We start from the raw sequence: 27,127 nt of genomic DNA, 5'->3' as shown, positions 1-27,127 counted from the left end.
TAAGTAACACGAGTTAATTTGTTTATTTGTTAAGCTTACTTCTACAAAAAGCAGTCAAAAGGTCTCAAAGTGTCATACATAAGAATAAAATAGAGTTGAAAACATAATAAAGGCAATGCCCTTGGGATACAACAGTAAGATATTATTAAGCACTTAATAATGGGTTGAGTCCAAATAGTTAAGGTATGGAATAATATGGGTGGCAATTTTTATTTTTAGATTATCACTGGGGGTGGGGGGACTAGCATTTACAAATTTAGTAATATATAAATATATATAAGATCACATAACATTATCAAATACCTTCTTGTGCTGTTAAGCCTCAATGGATAAATTATCCCATTTCAACCAAAACAGAACATATTAGGGCATGTGATTTTTATCACTACAGTTTTATGAAGATTTACTAGGATATAATTAAATTTTGTTATATTAATCTAGGCAACCAATTTAGCTTCTTCTGCCTTATGTTGTACAAACTCAGAAATTTGTGTTGAACACAGTAAACCCCAATTAGTAAGTTTAAGTCTGGGAAAGCCAGACATTGTTTCCAGTGAGGCTTGAGCCTATGCAGGATTGCCCTTTAATGTTATATTTGTAAGAGACAGTTCCAGATTTTGGAATTTCAGCACTGAAGTATTGATCAGGTAGGGAGGAGGAGGTTGGTTAGATTTTAATATCGCACAAAAAATTAATCCTACCCTTAAAGTGAAAGTCCCAATAGATTTTAGTGGGGGTTATTTCAGTTACACAGAATTAAAGTGTTACAATGTGATGTGGACTTATCTGTTATCTAAAGGCCCAGATAAATAGTCACACTTTACATTACAACCTTGCAGTGAAGTCTCCTGCACTCAGATATACAATCCTCAGGCTGGCTTTGCGTTCTGAAATACTCTTTATTCCACCCAAGAAAATCAAGCTTATAAACTGGGTGCCCTTCTTTTTTAATCCAAATTTCTTTTTAAATCATGTGCAGTCCACAGAGGGAATATATGGTCAGATAGAAGAAGGAAGAAGGCAGCGGGCAGTGCAAATGAGTCTTATTAAACCAAGCTTAATTGCAAGTTAGTTGTAAGATAGTCAGCCGCAAGATTCGTCCCTGCTGAAGAATAAGTCCTATCCCGAAGATGCTGCCTGTTAACTTGGATAAGAGGTTTCGTATCCAAGTTAACAGGCAGCAACCTCAGGATAGGACTTGGAATTAAGCTTGGTTTAATTTACTCCCTCTACCAAGCGGAACTAATTTGCAATTGAATAATTGAATTAACTCGCTTTTTAAAAAAAGTTGTCTCGGAGTGGCGGCCAATCCTCCCAATTTTGCTCCAGCTAAGCTAGCCAACGCGAAGGAGCCAGCGCAGCGCAGCGGATAAGCGCACCGGCTGGAACGGTGAGGCTGCTGCCAACGCCGGAGAAGCCCCCGACCAGCAGCGCCCCGCGCCCTCCGCTTCTAAGCGTCGTCCCTCTGTCGCCGGCGGAGGAAATGGACCACTTGGCTCTGCCCACCTTCGGCAGCCTCGTCAAGAGGCAGACGGCCGTAGTTGTTGCGCAAGTCGAGGCGAGCTCCGCCGGAGACCAGGACCTGCAAAGTATCCAGAAACCCCTCGCGGGCCGCGTCGTGGACCGGTAGGGAGCCGGTGGAAGGGTCCGGCACGTTGGGATTCGCTCCTCTCTCCAACAACAGAGCAGCCACTCTGGGGTTGCCCAGCTTCATGACCTGAAGGGGAGAAAAAGAAGGGAGAGGTCAGGCAGCTTTCCATGCTTGTCCTCGAGAGCCGATTTGGAGCTGCAGCAGACAAAAAGGATGGATTTACCAAAATCACCAAATTTGCAGATGATACTAAGCTGACAGGAATAGCTAACACCCAAGAAGATCGGCTCAAGATCCAGGTGGATCTTGACAGACTAGAACACTGGGCCAGGTCTAACAAAATGAAATTCAATGTAGAGAAAAGTAAAGACCTACACTTAGGCAAGAAAAACCCAAAGTACACATATAGACTGGGTGAAACCAGGCTCAATAGCAGTAACTGTGAGAGGGATCTTGGAGTCTTAGTGGACAACCAGCTAAGTATGAGCCAGCAGTGTGCAGCAGCAGCAGCAGTCAAAAAAGCTAATTAACAGTGGGATACTGGTAATTAACAGTGGGATACAACCAAGATCAAGTGAGGTACTAATACCACTCTATAAAGCCTTAGTAAGACCACACCTAGAGTACTGCACCCAGTTTTGGTCACTACACTATAAAAAAGATGTTGAGACTCTAGAAAAAGTACAGAGAAGAACAACCAGGATGATTAGGGGACTGGAGGCTAAAACATATGAAGAACAGTTGCAGGAACTGGGCTTGGCTAGTCTAGTGAAGAGAAGGACCAGGGGAGACATGATAGCAGTCTTCCAATATTTGAGGGGCTGCCACAGAGAGGAGGAAGGGGTCAAGCTATTTTCTAAAGCTCCTGTAGGCCAGACAAGGAATAATGGATGGAAGCTGAACAAGGAGAGATTTAACCTGGAAATAAGGAGAAACTTTCTGACAATGAGAACAATCAATAATGGAACACCTTACCCTCTGAAGTTGCAGGAGCCATCACTTGAGACTTTCAAGAAGAGATTGGACTCCCATCTGTCAGAAATGGTGTAGGCCAGGGGGTTGGACTAGATGGCCTACAAGGTCCCTTCCAACTCTGCCTATCTCTTATCTGGATTTAACCTGAACAGTTGCGAGTCGACCCCTTTATAGACTCAGCCCTTAATTTTGAAGTTACGGCATCTCAATTGGAGGAGGGGGGGCGAGAGAATCCATAGTTTTTGGCCGAAGGATCTTTAGAATAACAAGAAAATCAGAAAACTTGGACCAGAAGATATTGTCCGCGCTGTCCCACATTCACACAGCCCTCGCCGCAGGGATCACAAAGCAAAGACCTCCTCGCAAGAGATTCCAGCGTCGGGGAAATACTGTGCGCGCCTCAACCTGGCGAAATTACTTCTCCGTGTAAGTAGGCAAGAGACAAGCTCAAACCAATCTTAGCTGACTTCAAAAAGCTAAGTAGGAATGAACTAGTAGTTAATACATGGATGGGAGACCACCGGTCGTGGAGGAAAACCGCCCTACGGCTATGGGCCAGACTAAAGCTGTGGCTACATGGGACAGTGTGGGAAAAGCCACTTGGGCATACTGTTACTTGTCCAAGAAGGCAATAACAAATATAAAGACAATTGATTACTTCTGTAGGGATCCAAACTAGGAAGCCTTACTTCTCAGCCAACAGATAAAACATTGGGTCTCTTATTACCTTGTCCGACCCATCGCGACTAACAACAATAACAACGCAGCACTGTAAGGAAAAGCAGTTTTCTTTTTCTTTTGAGGAGTGATATTGCTAATTTTTGGAAAGCTCTGGTTGCCCACTCATTTCAAACCCCCAAAGGTAGCCAAGCTCACCTCTTATTGAGCGTCCTGCCCTCCCCCCCTCACGAAAGGAAGTTACTGGAAGTTCAGCAACCAACCAAAAAAACTCGCTTTATTGCAAGGAATCCAGGCCACTTCGTCGGAGGGCGCAGCGAAGCCCATTTCTCGGACTTGTCGGAGCCCCCGGCAAGGATCTGACGGAGCCCTAAGTCTCAAAGGCGCCCGGCACGAGGAAAACGCGCGCAAAGTGACAGTAGGCGAGAGCCGTGCTCGTATTGCAAAAAGGAAAAGAAAAAAAAGGGAAAAGAAAAGAAAAAGAAAAAAGAAAAAGAAGAAAAGGAAAGGAAAGGAAAGGAAAAAAGGGAAAAGGGAAAAGAAAAGGAAAAGAAGAAAAGGAAAAAAGGGGGGAAAAAAAGAAAAGAAAAAAGTTGGGGGGGGGGGGAAATGGAGAGACGGAATTTCCTTAATGGCGTTGTGTTATCATCCAAGAAGTCTTCTGGGATCGCTTCGCTTCCCCCTCGGCTCCCAAACTTGGAAGCAGGGGCAAGAAACCGGGGCGTGGGAGGGGAAATACACCGCTCAAAGCCTAGCACTGTCCTTCAGACGACGCTTCCTTCCCCTCTTTTAAGCGCGTCGCTCCCTTCTTCCTCCTTCAATTCAAACCTTTACTGTCCGCGTACAACACGTGTACAACGAGATTGGCTGAGCCTCTCTTCCTGCACACACTCCTCTCCCCCCCCCCACCCCACCCCCCAACACACACAGTACAACTCACAGCGAAGGCACAAAGCCTCCAGCCAGTGAATTCTACGAGCACACGCGCGCACACATTGCGCCATGGGAACGTCTTGCGCGCCACACATCTGTCCCCATTTCTCATTTGCACACACAAGCCGACCCGCGTTGCTCAAGTGCCATCCACTTGCTCCGATCCTAGGTGCTTCTTCAGGGCTTCTTAAGGGGGTTGGAGCGACTGGCTTTGGCTTTGCCAAGCCCCGCGTTCACCGCTTGGTGGCCTCCATTGTTCTCTCGCCCCACCGACGTTGCCGAAAGCCTCGGTGCTCACCCTCGAGCCTGCCCGGGGAGGCGGGGGGGAGAGAGAGAGACGACACCTCCGGAGGAAACGGGAAGCGCTCCCCCACTGCTGTAATGGGCCAAAGCCGCACCCCACCTCCAACAGAAGAAACCAGCCCGCCCCCCCTCTCCACGCTGCGCGCTCCCTTCTTCTTCCACCTGAATGGCGCTCCTGCCATAAACGTTCAGCCCGTTGGGGTCGGCGCCGCCGTTCAGCAGCCTCAGCAGATCGGCTAAGTTCCCTTCCGCCGCTGCTCGGCTTAGCCGGTCGGATGGTGTCCTGCTCCCGGTTGGCTCCATCGGGCGAGCTGCTTGCACACCTCTCTCCTCTGCGGGCTTGGTGCTGCCACTCAGCAGCTTATCTCCAACCCCCCCGCCCCGACTCCTACCGGGCCGGGGGTTGATCTGATTGGCTCCAACTCTTGAACACGCCTTTAGAGGTGGCAGCAGAGGGACACTAACTAGGGTTTTTTGTTTTTTTTTTGGCCAGGGTGGGGTTGCAAAGGAGAAAGTGTAGAGCAGAGCAGAGCAGAAGTCTCCCAACTTGCCAACTCTTTAAGACTTGTGCACTTCCAACGAGTGACTTGCGGGGTGGAGGTGGGGTTGGCACGACCTGCAATAAGTTGACATGGTGCAATAGGATTGTGTGTGTGTGTGTGTGTTAGTAGGATTCACTGGGTTAGGGATTTTCTGTCTTTCACTGTGAGTTGCATTGTGTTGCGGTTGTGTGTGCACACGAAGGGAGCCTCAGCCAAGTTGTACTCCGACAATAAAAGTTTTGAGTTTGAAATTTAACAGGTAACAGATGATCAGAGTTGGAAGGGACCTTGTAGGTCATCTAGTCCAACCCCCCTCCCGCCCAAGCGGGAGACCCTATACCATTTCTGACAAATGGCACTCCAGTCTCTTCTTGACAGTCTCAAGTGATGGCACTCCCACAACTTCCAAGGGCAAGTTGGTTGATTGTTCTCAGTGTCAGAAAGTTTCTCCTTATTTCTAGGTTGAATCTCTCCTTGTTCAGTTTCCATCCATTATTCCTTGTCCGGTCTTTGGGTGCCTTGGAAAATAGCTTGACCCCTTCCTCTCTGTGGCAGCCCCTCAAATATTGGAAGATCACTATCATGTCTCCCCTGGTCCTTCTCTTTACTAGACTAGCCAAGCCCAGTTCCTGCAACCTGTTGTATGTTTTAGCCTCCAGTCCCCTAATCATCCTGGTTGCTCTTCTCTGTACTTTTTCTAGAGTCTCAAAATCTTTTTTATAGTGTGGTGACCAAAACTGGATGCAATACTCTAGATGTGGTCTTACTAAGGCTTTATAGAGTGGTATTAGTACTTCCCTTGATCTTGATCTTGATTGTATTTGAAGTCGAAGAGGGCCCTCTCTCCCGCCATCCATCATCCATGCCCCCCCCCCTGTTTTAATTGTACAGCTCAGGAAACAGCAGCATGGCTGCTCTTCCACAAACCCACCTCCCCTTTGCACGTGGAAGGTCTGTAAAAACTGAGCTCTCCCCGCCCCCTGCACCACCCACAGGTGAATTCAGATTCTTCACAAGTGCCCCTTCTTCCTAATCCCATAAATATGGAGGGTGGGTTTTGCAGGCTGCCTGTTCAAGGAACAATTTGGTTGGTTAAAGCATATGGACAGGTGGAGGTCCAGGAAGTGAGCATTCTCTGCTGTAATACCCCCTCCCCACTTTTTGGAACATTTCCTCCCCCAAAGGTGAAGCAGTTTCCACCACCACCCTTCCTGGTCTTCTGGAAATGTCTGAAGACCTGGCTCTGCTGACTTACTTGGGACCTGTAGAGGAGCATCCAGCCATGGGGCTGATTATTTGGGTAGCTCCTTGAAGACACACACCCCTGCCTTTTTAACGTGAATTTTTAATTACTCTGTTTTAATTGCCTTTTAATGTAATATTAACACACAGCTTTTCTGTTTTTATCTTTTACTTAAAACGCCACCCAGATCTGTGAGGGAGGGTGGACAGTTCGTAAAGTTGATAAGTCAATAGTTAACAGTCATATGAAAAAGCAAGTAGACCCTCTTTGGGTTCTATGGTTTCAGGACATAATAAAAAAAAATCACCTGGTCCTTAGCAGTTCTTAAAAGCAGGTAAATACAACCTTGGATGAATAATAACATATGACATATTACACCATGGCATCATGTGTAAAAGAAATCCAAAAGGGAGAAACCATGTGAAAAATTAAATGCATCCTTACTGCTTCCATAGGTATAAAGAGGTGCTGCTAATCAATTGCCCTTTGTCAATTGATCATCAGCTAGTGTGACTTCCTCTGTTAAAGTCAAATTTTAGGAGTTTGCTGGTCTCCAACATTGAGGTTGTGTTAACAAATAGGGTTTCCTGCCTGGGCAGTGGGGGTTGGACTAGAATAGGGGTCTCCAACCTTGACAACTTGAAGACCTGTGGATTTCAACTCCCAGAGTTCCTCAGCCACCTTTGGGAGTTGAAGTCTTCAAGTTGCCAAGGTTGGAGACCCCTGGACTAGAAGACTTCCAAGGTCCCTTCCAAATCTGTTATTGTGTTGAAACATGGCAATGATCTTAGAGAAGCAACTGTTGCTGCCCATCAATCTGAGAAGAGTTATAAGGTCATTTCTGAACAATTTTAAGTCCATTATTCTACAGTGAGGAAGATTATTCAGAAGTGGAAAACTTTCGAGACAGCTGCCAATCTTCCCAGGAGTGGATGTCCCAGCAAATTTACTCCAAGATCAGACTGTACGATGCTCAGAAAAATTGCACACGTACAAAAAAAATCCAAGAGTTACACCTCAGACCCTACAGTTGGCATGGTAAATGTTCAAATTCATGACAGTACAATCAGAACAAGGCTGAACAAGCACGGTTTGTTTGGAAGGTTTGCCAGGAGAAAACCTCTTCTCTGTAAAAACAAGGCAGCACAGTTTAGGTTGCATCCGAACAAATCACAAGACTTCTGGAACATTCTCTTTTGGGCAGACAAGACCAAAGTGGAGATGTTTGGCCATAATGCACAGTGCCACATTTGGTGAAAACCAAGCACAGCATATCAGCACAAACACCTCATGCCAATTCTCAAGCACAGTGGTAGAAGCAATAATTTGGGTTTGGGTTTTTTTTTTTTGTTTTTTTTTGCAGCACAGGACCTGGCACCTTGCAAGTCATTAAGTTGACCAGAACTCCTCTGTATGCTAAAGTATTTGAGTCAAATGTGAGGCCATCTGTCCTACAGTCAAAACTTTGCTGACATTGAGTCATGCAACAGCACGATGAGCCCAAGCACATCAGCAGATCTACAAAAGAAGGGCTGAACAGGAAAAGAATCGAGGTGTTGCAATGGCCCAGTCAAAGTCCAGACCTCAATCCAATTGAAATGCTGGGGCAGGACCTTAAAAGACCTGTCCATAAACAAATGCCCCAAAATCTCACCAAACTGAAGCAATGTTGGGAAGAAAAGTGGGCCAAAATTCTTCCACAACAAGATGAGAGGCTGAGGAAGTCAGACAGAAAATGATCGCTTCCAATTATTGCTGCTAAAGATGGCGCTACAAGCTATTGAATCATAGTGTACAGATAGTCCTCAACTTAAAACAGCACATTTAGTGATGGTTCAAAGTTAGAATGGCACTGAAAAAAAGGTACTTATGACCATTTTTCATATTTGTGACCCCTAGTTTGTGACCCTCATCACAAACTATGATCTCATAGTTTGTGATCAAAATCCAGGTGCTTGGCAATTGATTCATATTCAAGATGGTTGCTGGGGTCTGGTGATCATCTTTTGCAACCATCTGACAAGCAAAGTCCGTGGGGAAACCGGATTCGCTTAACAACCTTGTTGCTAACATTAGCAACTGCACCGATTCACTTAATAACTGTGGCAGGAAAGGTCGTAAAATGGGGCAAATCTCACTTAATAAGTAAATGTCTTGCTTAACAATAGAAATTTTGGGCTGAATTGTGGTCATAATAAGTCAAGGACCATCTGCACTTGGCAGTTCAGATATGGCTTCTCCATTTTGGTAAAGTGAATGATGACATGGTGTCAGGTGTTGTTGTTCATTTGTTACCTCATTTTAAAAACTGCTAAGGACCAGTTGATTTTTTTTTTTTTACTATGTCCTGATGCGTAAAAACGGTGAAAAACTATTGGTTTGCTTTCATCAGACAAAGTTTCTTGCAAGAACAATGTGTCTAAACTGAGGTCAGAAGGAAACTAGTCATGTTTAAGGATGCTTCTTCCCACAGAAGTTAGGGAAAAATTTTTTTTTTTAAGTTGGCAGTGTTGGCTAACTCCAGGACCCAAGAGTGTGTGGGCAAATGACTTCCTCTTGTATTTATATTTATTTCTGTTGCTGGGAGGCAGGGAACTGCTCTGAGGTGGAGATGTCCAGAGATGCAAGTTTCTAACTGCAGAGCAAATCTGATCTACTTTCACTTCCAAAGCAGGTCTGGTTATCGCAATTACAGGCTTCCCAAGACAAAAATGCTGATGCACCAATTTCACTCATGAGATCCCAAAGTCAGCTTCTACTGTATCCTTCCCATGTTCTCTTCTGAGCAGCTTTATTATTCTGTTTCTAGTTAGGAAATCTAAGAATCTAAGACATGCTGGACTGGATCAGACCCAAGGCCAACCCACTCAATCCAAAAGTCTGAGCGAGCGAGCAAATGAGCTCAATAGCCACCCTTACCCGTTGATATAATTGGCTCGGCAAATAATGTATGTTTCTGTGAAGCAATGGCATCACCAAAGGAGGATAATCAGTCCTGATCACAGTTGCTAATTTTTAAAAAACCTTTTGGGCTCCTGGGTTAGCATTGTAGAAAAAGAGCCATATTAGTCTGTGATGGCTAAAAATCGGTAGTCTGGTTGCATCTTTTCTCACTGATCGATGTTATTAAAAGGCATAAGCTTTGAGGAATATTCCAGATCTTTTGCTTATTTAATAAAAGTGGTCAGTCTTGATGTATTGTTAGCAGTCAGAAAATCAACAGATGGAAGTTTTTAGGTGAAGTTTTTATGGGAAGAAGAGGGAGAAGTGGCTTTTCCTGTGTTTCCGCCCTTGTTCAATAGCACAGCAAGATACTGTTCCAATAGAAAAGAAGTAAGATACTCTATCTGGTGGTAGAAAACAGTAACAACATAGCTTCTGTGTTTTCTAAATATTCAGCCATTTTGAAATATTAAGAGGAAATTCATTAAAAGCTGAAAATTGCTGCAACTACCAAAAAGCTGCAAAATACTACCCATTGGAGTACGTTGCCTTGAACTCAGTGGCCCTGTTCATATAATACATCTGAGTGTACTTTGCTTAAGCATGGTTTATATGATTTTGACATATTTATATGTCAGAATTGGCTGGGTTTATACAACATGTGAAACTATCAGCCATAGTTCACAAACTAAAATAACAACGTTCAACTTACCCACAAAGACACAGACTTAGCATGTGGAATGAACCCAATGGTGAGACAGACTTTCAAGTCAGTCTTTGTGATTATAGCATGACTTTGTCACAACTCCAGCTCTTAAAAAGTTTTCTTCAGAGCTCTGTCTTAATGGTGAAGAACAATTTTTTTCTCAGAACACACATACAGTATGATGAAATAGACTGCAATCCATAGAACTATATACTCACAGTCATAAATGGGTCACTCTCTTAGATTGAAGACTCTTGTTTTGGAATGAACTATAGTGCAGTTTCCAAGTACATTTTAATAATACTAGCAACTTTACTAGTAATTAGCACTCATTAATACGGAAATATTTTGCTAAGTACTTTTTAATTTTTAATTATTTTATTGTGCAAACATAAGTACAGATGCAAAACAATATTGGCTTTTGTATGCTTCTGAATTGACCTTTTGGTCTAGGTAGTTTGCACATGCTAAGCCATAACATGATTCTTTTGTTTGGCTTTAAAGTGTTGTGTTTATTCCATCAATTGTGTTTATTCAAGAAAGCCGAGTCCTCTGCATCTTGTGCATCTGGTTGGCAGTTTTGGCTCAGTGAGATCAAAGCATCCTCACTTCCCAGGCAGGCTCCTAACAACTGATTGAAACAGAATGGAATTAGCCTGAAAAAATTAATTGCAGGGTGTTTGAACACTATGGACCCTAACCTACCTACTTCAGAGTAAGTTGGTGAATAAATATTTTCTGACTTCCCAAACTAAGGCTAACAGACAGCTATCCAGCCAGCTTCAATGCTAAAGGACAATTAGAACCTGGATCTCCCTGTTCCTAGCCCAGCATCTTAACCATACCGGTTTTCATTAATTAGAGTTACAGAAATGCTGGGACTTTTTAATGCCAGAGATCCAGAATCTCTGGCCCTCTTATGGGGAAACTGCAACAGTGGGATGGGCAGCATATATGTTAAATAAACAAACAAACAAATAAATAGCATAACTTTCAAATTAAGTTAGGAGTTACACTGGTGTCTCATACTGCAACTCTACTATCTCTTATGGGAATGATAGGTTTTGCAGTTCAATATGACTAGGGGTACATGGGGGATACCCTTAGGAACTTAGAAAGAAGGGAATGGGTTTGTGTCTTAAACACCAATCCAATGCTTGCCTCCTTAAAGGAAAAGCCCACTGAATCTATTATTAGCCGTGGTGGCCCAGTGGTTAGAATGCAGCATTGCAGGCTAATTCTGCTGACTACTGGACTGCCAGCAGTTTGGTAGTTCAAGTCTCCCGGGCTCAAGGTTGACTCAGCCTTCCAAGATCAGTAAAATGACTTTCATTCAGTAACTTTGGTCACTAAATGAATGCTTGTTAGTCAAGGACAACCTGCACATAGTTGGCTAACTTTCTGCTGTGTCTCCACTTTAATAAAGGCTGTTGGTCAGGCCAATCCAATCTCAACTGAATTCATACATTTCACCAAACCAAAAACTGCTCTGTTGGGGTTTGGCAAAGCCAGTTGTTTTAAACCACCATGGTGGCTTGCAAAGCAATCCTTTTCACATGTGAAACTAGATGTTCTGTTCCCTCTTGATACTCTGCATACATGAGTAAAAATATAGCAAGGCATACCACTTTATCAAACATGGCCAGGCCAATCTGCTGGAAGCCAGGAGGCTGTTCTGAGGAGCTGCAAGGAGCCTGCAGTTGAAATGCCCTTCTGACTGTGGGTTCCAGTGGGTATTTATCAAGTGAAGACATTTGCATGACCTCTTCAGCATCCTAGAAAAAGTAGAATTATATTGATGAAGATAGTGGTGATAATGATGAGAATAAAGAGATTAGTTTTTTTTTTGGTGAGGCTTGTCCAATTGCAACCTCAGAGCATGGAAGTCCCATAACCACATTCAAGGTGAGATGTAATTTATGGAAACCCATATTGGATCAGTCATTGCAAGGTCAAGAAGCATCACATCAGATGTTGGAGTTCTGGACATCTAGTGACTATTAGGCTATGGAACTGAGGACTGTTGGCTGAGCAAATGAGGTCAGCAGATGCAGAACTACCGGAAGAAAAGTTGCTTTCCCATTCCTTTGTGTATTTGGAATACACAAAGACTGAGTTTGGGCGGGGGTGGGTGGGTGGGGTGGGATAATGATTTGTTATTACAAATCAAGTCCTGGGATAAAGGATACTGCAAAAAATGTACCAGTTCTAGAAAGAACAATATTCTGAGTAAAAAGATAAGAGAGGATAGCATACCAATGGCAATTTATAATACGAAGCAAAGTATTCACAGAAGCAGAATTGGAAGAATTGCAAAGGTCTACAAATAAATCAAAGCCTTACCAAAAGTAACTCAGACTGTAGAGCGTGGGTGTCAAACTCGATTGCATCATGTGACATATTATGATGTATCACAACTTTTTTTGCCTTTGCGGAGCTCGGGTGGGCATGGCCTGCAAATGACTCATTCAGGCCAACAGTTTGACAGGCTTGGTAAAGGCAAACTAGGGGGAGTCAGCAGTAAAGGAAACCCAACATAGCTACTGAATCATTTTTACTCTCAAACCAGGCACCTCTACTCTGCCTTCTCAGAAAAAATAAAGCCTTCTAACTAAAAAAACAAGAGGAATTGAAACAAAGAATAACTGAGCATCTAGCATAACACAAAGACTAAAAAATAAGACTGCATGCATAGAAACTTGTTCTGAAGAAATAGCTAGCACAAATATTAAAAGGAGCCAATACTGTAATATCAAATATAAATAGCAGCTTATTGCAAGAAACAAATCAACTAATATATAGCATGGCTTCAGTTACAGTTAATGGTTCTTACTTAGTAAGCATTGAAGTTACACTAGATCCTCAGGGCTACTTATGATCCATTTTGAAGTTCCAATGGCTGCATCATACATTTCCTGTGGCCATATGATTGCATTTTGAGTGATTGGCAAACACATACAGCTGTTTGCAAAGAATCCCACCTTACATGACTTTGAAACATGCATACATGCATACATACATCTATATCTATATCTATCTATATCTATATATCTATATATCTATATATCTTTATATATCTATATATATCTATATATATCTATATATATCTATATCTATATCTATATCTATATCTATCTATCTATCTATCTATCTATCTATCTATCTATCTATCAGATTATTTATTTTGGCCAGTTTCTAGCACTTACTTTGTTTCCAGCAAAATTGCCATCTGGGAAAACTGACACATTTAATGACTGCCAGAAATGAGGTAACAAAATCAGGCCTGGTCACATGGTGACCCACTAAATGACAACTATGACTTATGATCATAATTCTGGGTTAAATTACAGGTAGTGCTCGACTTATAGACACTCACTCAGTGATTGTTCAAAATTACAGTGCCACTAAAAAAGTGACCTATGACCATTTTTCACATTCACGACCATTGTGGTCATGTGATCAAATGTGGAGGCTTCGCAACTTTCCTGTATTTATGAAGGTTGCAGTGTCCAGGAGTCATTCTGATACCACCATCCTATTAGAGTCTATCCTTCCATCCCCCACCCCCAACATCCTGTCTCAACTGTCAGTACTTATCCATTCATCCCCCATCATCAGAACTGCTGAAGTTTCTTGGATGAGAAGGGAAATATTTTCTTCTTCATCAAGAAAAAACAGTCCAGTTGCCTTTTGAAAAAGCATTTTATTACAGAGGCAGCACATGAAATAAAACAAACAAACAAGTGAAGCATGTATTAAGTCATGGCAATGATTAGGAGCTGGAAAGTTTAAGAAATAGACAGAGGAGCTAATTCTGGTTGCACAAGATCCAGCCTTAATAAGAGATGCTCATAAATCCAGAACTGAAAAGACAGCAACAGAGAGCAACTGCCTAGCTGTGTCAGAAACAATGTGATGACAAAACAGCAACAACAGTACACTGCAATATCTGCAAGAAGTACCAGTTGCCCACAAATAAGAACTGGTTGGACCATAAAAGTAGGCAAAATAATAGAAAATATGGATGCTCTGGGACATTAGAATTCAAACAAACAACCATCTGACACCTCCGATAGTTGCAATCCTTGGTAAGACAGAGAAAAAGTCTGGATAGTGGACATGACAGTACCTGGAGACAGCAGAAGAGAAGAGAAAGAACTGGAGAAGATAACAAAATTCAAAAACAGAAATAGAACGTATCAAAAGAAAACAAAGATGGTACCAATAGTAGTAAGTGTTTTGGGTGCAATCTCAAAACAACTGGAGTAGCATTTGAAAGCTATCAGCACTGACAAACAACCACAAGGCAGAAAAGCAGCTTTACTTGGAACAGGTCACACATCCTGTGATCGTCTTTAACAGCTCCAAACAGCTGCTTATCCCAGGGCTGTCTTAACAGCATTATGGGCCCAGGGCAAAGCAGTGTACTGGCAACTACTCACAGGAATAAAAATGCAAATGGTGGATAAAACTAAACATATATTTCCATAATATATGTATAATATATTTATATGACACAAGGTGCACTGAATGGTTAACATACAGATTTGTATGGGGCTGTCAGGCCCATGCATTAAGGTAGCCCTGACTTATCCCAGGTCCTTGGAAAAGACCCAAGAGGTGGATAAAAATACCAAATCAATCCATCCAAATCTACACATCTGTCTGATAGTACAGCCATCCCTGATTATTCATTCTAACTTATTACTAGCCAATAAAGCTGGATACATGTGTATAGATATTGCACAGGGCAATTCTGGAAAGGAAAGGCCTGTGAGGGACCCTTCGCCTACTCCTTTACTTGGAGCTCCTACGAGTAAAGGAGTAGACGAAGGGGCTCTCAAAGGTCTTTCTTAACAACAATTATATTCGTTTCAGCCTGCGAGGCAGGAGAGAAGACGGAGGGAAACCCTAAGGTCGGGACAACGCGGGAAAGGCCTTCCCGGCCCAGCAGCAGAAAGCGAGTTGACCTTCTTCGGGTTCGAGCTCAAGCGCTTCGAAAAGACGCTCTCCAGGTTTTTCTGCCCTTGGTACAATATCTTTCTCTCCCCCTCCCCCTTCGAGGTTGCTTGAAGGCTGCGCGGGGAAAAGCGAGGAGGCTCTGGCGGCGCTTGGCAAAGCCGAACCGGTCTCATCCTAGGCCGCTTCACCCGGAAGGAGGCCGACGGGTGGATTCGGCCTATGGGCGCAGGAGCCGCTCCGCCCCATCGGCTCCAACTCTACGACGGAGAAGGCCGAGGACTTCTTTTGTTCCGAATTTAACACCCAGGCCAGCTTCATATATATTACTGGAAAGGAAACCTCGAAGAAGCGATCGTCGCAAGGGGTTGGACTTGAAGACCTCCAAGGTCCCTTCCAACTCTTGTTATTCTATTCTATTCTATTCTATTCTATTCTATTCTACTCTACTCTACCCTGGCAAGGGGCGTTCAGACGCCCAAGGATCCGAATGCGCCTATCCTTTTACCGCCACCGTAGGATTTCCGATGCGTCGGGAAAGCAGGGGAAAACCGTCTGAACGACTAACCGCAAAACCCCCACGAAAGCTGCTTGGGGCTGAGGTGGGTATTGGAGTCCCAACACTTCCGGGGGGTGCCAGGTAACATGAAGGCTGCAAAGGTTATGAAGAGAGGGTGGGCTGTCCTGGGCTTGCCCGACCACCCACCGAAGAATCAAGGCGACCATCGATCAGTGCAAGGAGGCAGCGGGGGCGATCCCGAGAGAGGAGGAAAAACTCCACTGATCATAATCACACAGAAATGAAGACAAGCCATTACTTGAATCGAATTATGCCCTGCACGAATAAAGCCCCATTTTCGGGAAAATCCCCTTTTCCTCTTGGCCCCATTTATTCTCCTAAATGTATTCCATGGCTTTCTTAGCTGTCCCCCTCTTCATTTTATTTTGTTTAAAAAAAAAAACCACCCAAGAATATTGTTGTTCTTAAAGGCGAAAAACAGCGTCCTATTTTGACCTTTCTGAAAGCAGCAGCCTTGGCTTTCAACGGATAAACTTGCCTAACTTCCCTTTTCTTTCATACGGCTCTTCTTGATCTTCAGAGTCTACGCTTCATTTTTCTGAAAATGGAATGAGGATCTCCACTTCCTTTTCCGAAGTAGCCGAGAACTGGGCGAGTAACTGGTTCATCAGCTTTTGCAAACAATAATCAAACGTGCCAGAAGTTCCTCAGCAGGGAAAGATGAGCAGCAACCATGTTGGAAAGAAAAAAAGAGACAGAAATAGAGAGACAGAGACAGAAAGAGAGACAAAGAAAGAGACAGACATAGAGAGACAGAAAGCAAGAAAAAAAGAGAAAGCAAGTACTGTCATCGAATTCACTTGGAGGAATTTTGAACTCCCAAAGTCAGTGATGTATTGCCCATTCCAGGATAATGGAAGGAGCTTAGAAGTAAACATCCACCAGTGCGTGGAAGGGCACAAGCCAAAATTCAAGAAAAAGCCATCCCGAGTGTGGACACCCACAGAATGACAAAGGATGACAATGGGGGAATTGCTTTAGTAGGCTGCATTTTCACAACACGCTTAACTTGTGGAGCAGGATTGCCCCTTATTGAAAATGCACCTGCTAAGTCTTAACTCAGCCACTGATTCATATTCTTTCATACTTTGACAGCCACTTAGGTGTAGTAGTTAGGGCACCAGGCTAGAAACTAGGAGTCTGTGAGTCCTAATCTGGTCTTAGGTACAAGTCTACTAGGTGACCTTGGGCCAGTCAGTTTCTCTCAGCCCTAGGAAGAAGTAATGGCAAATACACCTTGCATGGATTTTTTTTCCAGGCAGTCATCAAGGTTGACATGAAAGCACCCCTCCCCTCCTCTCCCAAAAAGTCTTGAGTTGGCTGACTCAGCTACCAATTCAAATATTGGTTTGTGTAGTCCAGTAAATACTGGTTCTGCATATACACAAGAAATCAGGGTTAAATGAATTATGACAGACGGTGAATTAGCTGGCTAGATTGCACTGTATGTCTGCCTGGATTTTACCACAGAGTGCCAGAGGGCTTCCTCTGGGGCTCTTGATCTTTTCAGTCCTAGTGGAAAAGAATTGAGCCCAGGTTTCTTTACTCCTCAAGTAAGTGTTCAATGGTGGAACTACAGCTTTCTTGTTTAAAAAAACACATTCACAGCAGTCTGTGGTCCCTCTCTGCATGAAGGTTGGGCCATGGGGCTGACATCTCCCATTGCCAAAGGCATCTGAAATGATCCTCCAGGAGCAGGAGACAAACGGCAGGCATGGATCCAGTTGGATTAATGAAGCTTTTTGTCATGCCACAATTGAGGAAATTCAGCAAGGTGGATGCGCAACTGAGCATAGAGTCTACGATGAAAGATTAGTTCCTAAATGTGATTGATGAATAAATAAATTGAAGGTGCCAATTTTGTTATTCTTTGACAGGAAATTATTCTTCACAAGAAAATGGTGATTATTTCCCCCCATAACACACAGCTATCCAAAGAGAGGCTTCAGGGCTTCCCCCTTAAGACCATACCAATATTTATATTTGAGCTGAAGATGAAATATAGAGTTCTGTTGGCATCTCTGCTCTCCCTTCCTTCCCTTGCCTTAATGATTTGCTTACCTCTTCCCCAGGAAGGTTTTAGATGCAAGAGCACCTGCATTCATTTGGATGGCGGAGAAGCACAGGTCCATATTATCACTAAAAGTGCATTGAAAGAGGAGGAACTGATACACTTTTTGTGTCCCAATGGTTTATTTCGATTGATGTCCTCAGCTTGGTTACTGAAGTATTTATTTATATGCCACCTTTATTTTATAAATAACTCAAGGTGGAAAAAAATACATACAATGCTCCCTCCTCCTATTGTCCCCACACTAATAACCCTCTGAATTAGGATGAGGTGTGAGAGAGTGACTGGTCCAGTTATCCAGCTGGCTTTCTAAGACTAGAACTTGAGTCTGCTGGCTTCTAGACTGATGCCTTAACCCAATGTCCACGGTGCCTTGAACCAATCCAATGGGCTGGGTTTGCATAACAGGTGTGTGTATGTATTGGCAGACAGATACATCAACATGTCCCCAGGTGTCCCAAAACACACACACATACACACAAACATGCAACCCCCAAATCAAAGTTAACAATAACTAAATTTAGTATATTTTATAAATACATCTGCCAGGCTCTTACCAGATCTGGTTAAAAGTGCTGTGTAAATGAAATCAACGAGCCTTTAGAAGATTGAAATGCTGATTGGAATATCAAAGAATCAATGGCATGTTCATATTCTCAGAGGCACTTGGGCACACTTTCATTTTGGACCATGTCTTAATAATGGAGACCATAAAGAACTCAAAACTTCATGAGGCCATCAGAAAATCTGACTCTTGAGTATGTAAATATATGAGGGAAGCTTTTTTTTTTTTTGCTTAAGTTTGTTTTATTTAAAGAAAGAAAAAAAAGGACTAGGTAAAGGATATGAAACAATAATAAAAGTCTGTGATCATCTGTAAGACAGTTATCTAAGGTTTGCCCAAGATTAATAGGAAGAAAATATTTTCAGTTAAAATGAAATACCATACCAGAATATTACTTATTTATTTATTTATTTATATATATATATATATATATATATATATATATATATATATATATATATATATATATATATATATATATATATATATATATATATATATATAAATAATATATATATAATATACACACACACACACACACACACACATATATATATATGGAAATATTATTCCCCAAAATATGAGGATTGTACTTCAAAAAAGTAGAACTCAGTTCTAATTCTCTACCCACTTATTTCAGAGTACGCACCATTCAAATTAAGGAAATTTGCACCTGGAACATAGGATTACAATGTTATGTTGCAAAATTAAGAAAAATGTCCATTGCACTTCAAAGCTTAACAGAGCTACCTTTCTTGTTTACTGAATAAGAACTTAATGATATTAACTGGCCTTTACTCTCAAGTAAGAGTATAAAAACTGCAGCTGTGGGTGAGAATTAGTTGAAAACAAGTCTTATTAAATTCTGGAATTTACTTCTAAGTGAGGCTGTCCAGGGAGGAGCCATAATACATTTTTAATGTATGTTGACAAAAATTTACTCATGGTGGGATATTTGGCTGAAGAACTGGTGCAGTATTCTTGGGCCAGCAGTCTTTGGCACCTTTAAGGGTTAAAAAAAGTCCACTAAATCCTACCAATCTTAGTTCTGAGTAAACCTATACAGAACTGTGCTGTTACATAATAATTTTTTTTCAAACCATGCATTTGATACAAATAGCTGCACTAGACTGAAAGTACTCCGAAATGTTTAGACATGTCTCTTCAACGTATCTTCGTTCCTTCTTTGGGAAGGTCCTGCTTCCTGTTGTTTCAGTTTAGTGATCATTTTCTTAGAAAAAATAAAGAAAAATAGAAAAGAGGTCTCCAGACAGAATTAAATTTTCTTTTATTTCAAAGGGAGATTTAAGTATGTATCAGAATGTCCCAAAGCAAAACAAAATATTTTTTAATGTTTAGGTCATGTTTTAAGCTTCTCTGGGCTTATAAAGTGCCAGATAAATTTTCAGTAAATCATAAGAATGACTGCAACTGTTATGTTAAGGGCAAAAAACTAGAGTAAATACCAATTGTTGAATGGTGAATTATTTCCCCAAACACTACCAACATAGTGCGATTCTCTCCTAGGATTTCATTAGTTCTATTTATATTTTCAAATCTGCTTTATTTTATTCTATTGATTCTATCTTGTAAAGACAATTTCCCAGATTGTCTTTGCAAAATAAAAATCTACCTGCCATTGGATTTCATAACAGGCCAGATTAAACAGGAGAACTCAAAGACCAGAGGTGATTTTATCAAATTATTTAAAATAACCATTGCCCAAACATATAAACATCTATTTTAAAAAATCATATAAATTATATTTGGATATATACAGTATCAGGGGTTTTCTTTTAAAAAAAGTCTGAGAAATACTAACTCTGCAAAATGAAAGTTAAAAAGGCAATATAATTTGCTGTTTAGGAAGTAGAAGGTACGGATTTAATAATGTAGGAAAGCTAAAAAGAAGTTGGCACAGAGAAAGAAAAAAGCAGGAGACTGATGTTGCAAGTTTTTTTCCTGGCCTATTGAAAATGGCGTATGGTGGGGGGAGGGAATTCAGAAGGGATGTCTATTCTTACAAGCGTGGACTTCCTAGTGAAAGTTTTGAGCTTCTTTTACATCTGCATAATTGGCACTCTTTATTTTGCATCCTTTCAAAAATACACAAAGTTGCTTTAAGATAGGGAGACGATCCTAGAACTATTATCAATTGATAACCGAGCTTAATTGTGTGATAACAAGCAACAAAGAGAGAGTGAGGTCAGTTTGCTTTAATATGGAAAGGCCTACTCATCTTAGGAACTGCAACCAGTAGGAAAGGCCTCTGAAAGGCACATGGCGAGAGATTGCACAGAAAGTGTTTGCAATCTTGTTTCGGACCCTTTTGTTGCACTCCCCCCCCCCCACTATCTCTAAATTAGTAAATTCATGGTATCATGGCTGTGGTTTTTTTTTACAATAATGTGCAAAACCCAGCGTGGGGGATTTACCTAAAATCCATAGTGTTGTTTTTTTTAATTACCAGTAGTGTATGTGTTTGTATGTATATTTCAGAACTTGGTCATTTCCCTTGGGGGGGAAAAAACCCATTAGAATAAGGATTTAAAAAAAAAACTTCTGAAACCCAGTCGGTAACAGAGTGACTGTATGTATGTATGCATGTATGAGATATGCATTATGTTTATATATGCATACATAAAATGGAGGGCGGGAAATTGCGCCCCCCCCAAAACGAAACCTCTTAAAGGGAAAGAGGGAGAACGTATTCCTTTTGAAAAAAGGGAAAGAAATAGAAGAGGAATTGGGAAATTGGCATTCCCTCGGCATCCCAGGGAGGCAAGCAGGCGGCGGCAGGAGCAAGAGGAAAACTTAGCCCCATTTCTTTACCTGTGGAGGGCGGGAGGTCTGGCTCCGCCGGTTCTTCACCACCAGCTCCAGAGTGTGAGGCAGAGGTCTGGTCCTCACCACCTTCCCGATCACTTTCAGCAGGCAACGCTGCAGGAATCGAGGCAACCTTTCGCCTCGCACGCCTCGGACGCGACACTTGACGCGGCCGCCCATGCCTGGCTGGCATCCACGCGAGGTCTTGGCCGGGTGGGGTGGAGGGGCGCCTGGCGGGAACGCGTGGCGGAGGTCTGCTTTTATGCCCGGCAGGTGCTCGTCACGGCACCCGGATCAGGGGGTGAGGGAGGGGGCGGAGGGACCCGTTCTCGAAGTTGCTCCGGAATCTCGCAGTGACAAGTTTTAGGCACCGGCCCAAAAAGATCCTCGAAGCCGCGAGTCGCAGAGCGGAGTCGGCTTTGCTTTTTATCCTTTCCTCCTCCTCCTTGCAATTAAAAAGATATTTTTAAAGAAAAAAGAAGAGAGAGCGCTGGAAAATAAAGCAGGAGGGAGCGTTGCCGAGCTCCGGGATGCGGAGGCAAGGCCCGCCTCTCGCTTGCCAGCGCTCTCACCCTTCTCTAACTGGAGGAGGAGGGACGAATCTCTCTGTCTCTCTCTCTATCCCGGGCGACCGATCAAGCGACGCTTTGCACGCTTTCGGCCCACTCTCCTCCTCTCTTTGTTCTCCACCCCGACCCCGCGTACTGCCCTTTTAGCGAAGGGAGGTGTGTGTATTGGGAAGAGTGGGGGGATGAACCGGGGCAAAAACGCTCGTTTGAATCAGCAGGAGAACCATTTGCACCCGATCTTCGCGTCGCTCACTTCCTTTCAATGGTCCAATGGCGCGGGAGAGGCGGAACTATATCTAAGCAATAGCGGTCCGCGCGCGCCATACAAAAGTTAGCAGCAATTGCAAGTTTTTGGACGATCGGCTTTTATTTATTTATTTTTAAATTCGCAAGCGGCCGTTTCCGCATTTCGGGATTCTTTTCTTTTCCCGAGCCGGCGCTTGGCCCAATGTCCTCGGGAGCAAAAGCAGCAAAAACGAAGTCTCCCCCCCTCCCCCTTTTCAGGGTCTCCGGTTTTGCATCTCTTTAATGATCTTCTCCCCCCCACCACCACCCCCAGAAGGAAAAAGAGAAAGCAAAAGTTCAGCCTTTCAAAAAGAAAACTTGAAGGGTGTGTGGGAGGGAAATGTTGATGCAAGAGGACGCGATGCCTGCTCGGGTTGACAGTGTGGCAGGAGAGCGGTTCGCTGGGAATCTTTTGGAGACCTTTTGGATTGGAGATCGGCCAAGTCAGCTGAGGTGCGGGGTGGATTTATTTGCCCTCCCGCTGGATGTCTGCTTTCCTTGCCTCCTTGAAGGTCCCTTCATCTGCGATGTGACGAGGTAAGTCTCCATTAATCGTCGCCCAAAACAGGATCTCCAGGCCTCTCGTCCGTTATTGGGGAGGGAAGAAAAACGCTGGTGCTTAAGTCTTCAATGAACTAAGGAGCGAATCGTCCCTTCGTGCCAACCGAGTTTTAAATCTTCTCCGTTAACTGCGGTGAATTTTGCAAACTGCAAAAATTTGCAAACGGAGAGAAGGAAAGACAAAAAAAGCGTGTATACTTTCTGGTTTACTGACATTTCCGTATCTGCGCCGTTCCGGCATTTACAGTAGAAGAGCGTGAAGCTCGAGCACACGAGAAAGAGTCCGATCTCTTCTGAATGTTTTGCTTTCAAAACCAGCAAAATCTGATTTTCAGATTTCTTTTACCCGGCTTGAGTGTATCCTTCAGAGCAGGGGCAATAAACTGTAAGATGATCTCACCTTGTATTAAGTTACCTTTTTTATTGGAGGGCGGAGTCTTTTATGTATCTGTGACTCAGTAAAACAATAACAAAACTATTACACTAATAATTGCCCTTAACCAAACCATACATTGAGTGATTTCTGTGACAACATATTATTTCTTAGAGTAATGATGGAGAATATGAATTTCTCTGATAATCCAGACGATTACAACATAACTTCACCTCTCTTTTAAAAATAATTTAATGTAAATACCCTCTCTAGGAGGAACATAGGTTACACCTTACTGTCCAAAATAGTTTTTTCTCTCTTTTCCAGGTCACGATATTCCCAAACCTTTCTTCCCATTTTATCTTCAAAAATTCTCCCTCTTTTGAGCCTACTATCTTGCCTTTATTTGTCTGTATATTAAAGTGGTTTTTGTCTGTATTTTAAGTGGTTTTAAAGTTCTTCCTGCTCCCAAAAATTTTGTTTTTGTTCAATATTGCTTTATTTCCACCACATTCCCATTTTCTTTTTCAGAAATAAAAATATCTTTCCAGGGAGGAAGGGGGAAATCACTACCAAGTTGAAGTATTGCTACTACATGTGAAGTTAAGCTTTAGAAAATGCCGAAAATGTTGACTTGTGAGCATTTTCTACAGTAAGTCAATGGAAATAATAAGCGGTTGTATTACCACAAGACTCAACAAACCCCTTTAGGTGAGTTTGCCTTTGAAGACAACTCGGAAACTAAGAAAAATTGGTGTAACATGGTAGCCAGGTGTTAGCTAGAGCAAATGGCTACTGAAGAATTACATATATTCTTACATTATTGCAGTGGTTGTCAATTGTTTTTTTGGTCCTATCAAATTGCTGGAGGTTTTTCCCCCCCTATAAAAGCTTATGTGGCATGGCATTAGCTAGATGAGAGAGAGTGTTTTACTAAGCTTAATTCTGTCCGTATAATCGGATCACCTGTGAAAGGCTATCTGAGAATCCTGTTATGTATGGATATTTATATTCTTGAAAATCCTCTCTCTGGAATAGTTAAAATATTCCTCTCTTTGGAATACTTAACTTCCAGAACAATAGCTGGCCCCAAGTCTCTTTGCATTTAGAAATATTGTTTTATTTTAACTAACCTTCAGCCCCATAGCATGTTTGCCTGTGACTGTGTTCTGATTTTTATCTGAAATTATTGGGGGAGGGGGGATCTGTGTTTTTCTCTGCTGTGCACCTCTCAGGATGATTATAAAACCTGTAACTAAATCAATAAAGAAGATAGCCTTGCTCTCAAAATATTTAAAAGTGTGTGGGTGCAAGAGAGAGAGAAAGCCTGTGTACATGCTCCAAATGTGAATCTTTTATTATATCCATTCAGGACAAGTTTCTGAAGATTTTTAGTGATTAATATTTGTACACATTAAAGAAGGTCTAAAACTTCTTTAATTAAAATGGGGGGGGGGGGTGTCTGAGGAAGAGAAAAACCAAACATGAGACTTGGTATGGGTGGGTTTGAACTTCATATAAGGAAGTGATGACATTGCATTAAGACATTACAGTCTTTCAGCCATCTTAGTGCTAATGTGAGTGTAGGCCTCAGCCTGGCTCTCAGTCTCTTTGTACAGCACTGTATCCTGTCTGATTCAGTTTACTCCTACTTTTATTTTAATTTGTCCTTATCTAATTACTTCGCTTTTATAACAACAACAAAAAAGATACAACAGATAGGTCATATACACATTAATGTGTGTGCATTTATTTTGTTATAATGAAAGGCAAAATTCTCTTCTCATTTCTTCTAATTATACCTGGCAGCAAATCAGATTACTCAGATTACAGAAAATATTTATTCTATCATCATTCCTTAGGTAGGAAGATGACATAAAGCTGAAATAATATTTAACTTGCTTCTCTTGCCTCCAGCATTGTTTAAAAAAATATATCTTTGGGAACTGTTTATATGTAGACAGTATAGTAATTGTTGGCATGTTTTGAATGTTATTCAAAGCAGGTGCTTGACATAACTAACATGTCGGAGATGGCTAAAAGGATGGCTACCATTGTTTTTTCAATCTTTTAAATATATCACTTTCTATACTTAGAGTTATACACTTAAAGGATTGAAATAGTATCATGATAATAAAATATAACATACTTGCAGGTCATTGTAGATTCAGTACAGAATATCCAGTTAATTTAATATAATTGAAAGGTAAATATAAAAAAAATATAATGCTATCAGAGCCTTCTCTGATAAAGGACAAAAAAGATAAGCAAAGTATAGGTTTTCTCCTAATGATATTTGAATACACTTTGTTTTTATCCAGTCTTTCTTAATTTGTTGTCTTCCTAATGTGTTTGGGAATATGGTACTTGCTCTTCAGCCAGAAAGATCAGTGGCCATCATAAATGGGAATTTTGGAAAATATGGCCCTGTCACATATGTAGAATCAACAGATTATAAAAAAAACATTTTAGTTGTAAAGATTATCTATTGTGTTGAAACCTTTTATATTTATCATATTAAAATTATATTGTTTTAATCTCCCTTAAATACTAATATTTAGATAATTGTAAGGATATGCAAAACATTTTGTATTTGAATCATTGAAAAGCTGAAAACTCCTGTTTCCTGTGGGAAGATTTTTTAAATATTATTTTGGAAGTTGTTGTGTTTAAAGCAGTTCTGTTTTAACTAAAACAGAAAATGATGATTGAAATATCTGTTTCCCCTTTGAAATAAGGGAGCTCAGACTTCATACAAATCTGAAATATATTGTACATCCTTTTGTTCTCTGTATTTTCTACTAATTTTTTTAAACCTGGTGTTAACTACATGGTACAGCATGGAGATAATTCAGTTATTATTTTGTGAGCCATCCTGGGTTCTTTTTAAGAGGAAAAGCAGTATAAATATTCCAAACAAACAAAGCAAACAAACATGAACACATTTTGACATATGAAAATTATTGATATATGTTTTCTTCATTTTATCTTTTCCATAACTTGTGAGGTTGGCTAATCTAGCAGAAACTGGTTGAACGTCAGCAGTATGCAGGAATATGAATTCATTTTAGGTTTAGTGGGGCATTTTAACTGATGTAAGTACATCTATTCTCGAAAGACACATAATTGCTTAGTTACAACTAAGCCATGAGGTTTGCTTGTTGTTTTAAACTGGCTCAGGATATCTAGTGGGTTTTAAAATAACAACATTAATTTGAGCTATACAAATTTGTAATTTCTGTGCCATTATGCCTAAGGGGTTACAATCATTTTTTTTCCTCCTTTCCAGCTTCGATATTTAATTAATATATTCTCACAAGGTCCACTGGTCCAAAGTTAATTACTATAACTCATTTTGAAGGTAACAACAAAGATCTCCATCCTCACAATTCAGGAATAATAAAACTCTTGGTTCTGTCCATTGTGACATTCTTTCTCTCACTTCAAAATTGCCGCATCACTCTGCTCAACAAAAATTATGCATCCGGTTTTAACTGGTAATAAAGATTACAAACACATTCTCTACAGTACAAGGAAATGGAGTGCTAATGAGTCCTGCATGAAATTGAAAAGACCCAGGCAAATCTAAATTTTCCCATATTTAACACTGTACTCTGAGGTTGATCAGTGTGATTTTATCCTGACTATCACTTTTATTAGAGCCAAGTCATCTTCAATAGTAGTGATTATTAATGAAATTTATATAGCATGAAATGTTATGTTAATGAAATTTACATAGCATGAAATGCAACAAGCTCTAATAAATTTGCACACACAATTTCCCTAGTGTGTACTTTATAGAAAGAAAATTATTCTTAACATATCTCTAGTAGCCTACAACTGATTTTTATTAATATCAAAAAGTTAGGTAGGATTAGAGAGGGTTAAGAATTTGATGGGAGACCTTTTAGGAAATCACACAGTTGACGAATAGATTGGGAAGTCCAAAAAAGCATCCTGGATAAATGCAATATTTCTATATTATTTCAATAAATACCATGGATAAATTGGTACGAGTTGACATGGCAGAGTTTGCTAATCATGTGGGTGTAATTAGTCCAAAACATCCAATTAACCAGGAGGCAAATTGATATGCTTGTTCCTCACTCTCTTTCTTACCTTGTTTAAATGTTTTTATTTTATGGATAGGTGACCCATTCTCAAACATCCAGATTGTCCTGTCTGGGATACATGAGGAGAAAATAAAGATCAGAAGGTGATGCTTTGCTGCATGCCAGGATTACTTTTAAAAACAGCAAAAACATGGTCAGATGTGGAGAAAATGGAAGGAGTATTATAGGTGTAGGAGTTGCATACGTCTTATTTATTTGTCCTTTTATTGTTGGAAGTGTAATTCATCGAAGTGACTGTTCAGCACCTCATGATCTATTAATTACAAGAGGATATGCAGTGCTACCAGCACT

The 27,127-nt window shown here is 41.4% G+C and overlaps 1 protein-coding gene and 1 long non-coding RNA gene across 4 annotated transcripts; one reads left to right on the top strand and one right to left on the bottom strand.

Annotated features, from left to right (window-relative positions):
* On the bottom strand, nt 1–21,678 carry LOC113415045 (cyclin-dependent kinase inhibitor 2A-like). 3 transcript variants are annotated; one of them, XM_026672271.2, is made up of 3 exons: nt 20,922–21,678; nt 11,540–11,689; nt 1–1,717 (listed from the first exon to the last, which is right to left on the bottom strand). In XM_026672271.2, the coding sequence occupies exons 1-3, from the start codon at nt 21,093–21,095 to the stop codon at nt 1,451–1,453; spliced, it is 591 nt and encodes a 196-aa protein (XP_026528056.1). In that variant the 5' UTR covers nt 21,096–21,678; the 3' UTR covers nt 1–1,450. The 3 variants fall into 3 exon arrangements, with proteins under 3 accessions (XP_026528056.1, XP_087813753.1, XP_087813752.1); XM_087957626.1 differs by lacking the exon at nt 1–1,717 and adding an exon at nt 10,261–10,545 and having other exon boundaries at nt 20,922–21,661; XM_087957627.1 differs by lacking the exons at nt 11,540–11,689; nt 20,922–21,678 and adding an exon at nt 4,643–4,851.
* Nucleotides 21,679–21,875: 197 nt separating this feature from the next.
* On the top strand, nt 21,876–26,958 carry LOC148132440 (uncharacterized). The gene is made up of 3 exons (XR_015748005.1): nt 21,876–22,306; nt 23,235–23,414; nt 26,853–26,958. It is a non-coding gene; the product is annotated as an uncharacterized LOC148132440 (long non-coding RNA).
* The last annotated feature ends 169 nt before the right edge of the window (nt 26,959–27,127 follow it).

Source organism: Notechis scutatus, chromosome 2, assembly GCF_049901735.1.
Source record: "Notechis scutatus isolate UNSWTSFEM ecotype Mainland chromosome 2, rNotScu1.2, whole genome shotgun sequence".
Lineage (NCBI taxonomy): Eukaryota > Metazoa > Chordata > Lepidosauria > Squamata > Elapidae > Notechis > Notechis scutatus.
The sequence above is the reverse complement of the archived record's forward strand: the minus strand, read 5'-3'. Positions and strand labels throughout refer to the sequence as shown.

Bases quoted from the DNA above. Each gene is read 5' to 3' on its own strand.
- LOC113415045 (XM_026672271.2), bottom strand. From the start codon at position 21,095: ATGGGCGGCCGCGTCAAGTGTCGCGTCCGAGGCGTGCGAGGCGAAAGG. The intron at 11,690-20,921 runs GTAAAGAAATGG...TACTTTTTCTAG, and splicing joins AGACCTCCCGCCCTCCACAG to GATGCTGAAGAGGTCATGCA. The intron at 1,718-11,539 runs GTATGCCTTGCT...TCTCCCCTTCAG, and splicing joins TGGCCATGTTTGATAAAGTG to GTCATGAAGCTGGGCAACCC.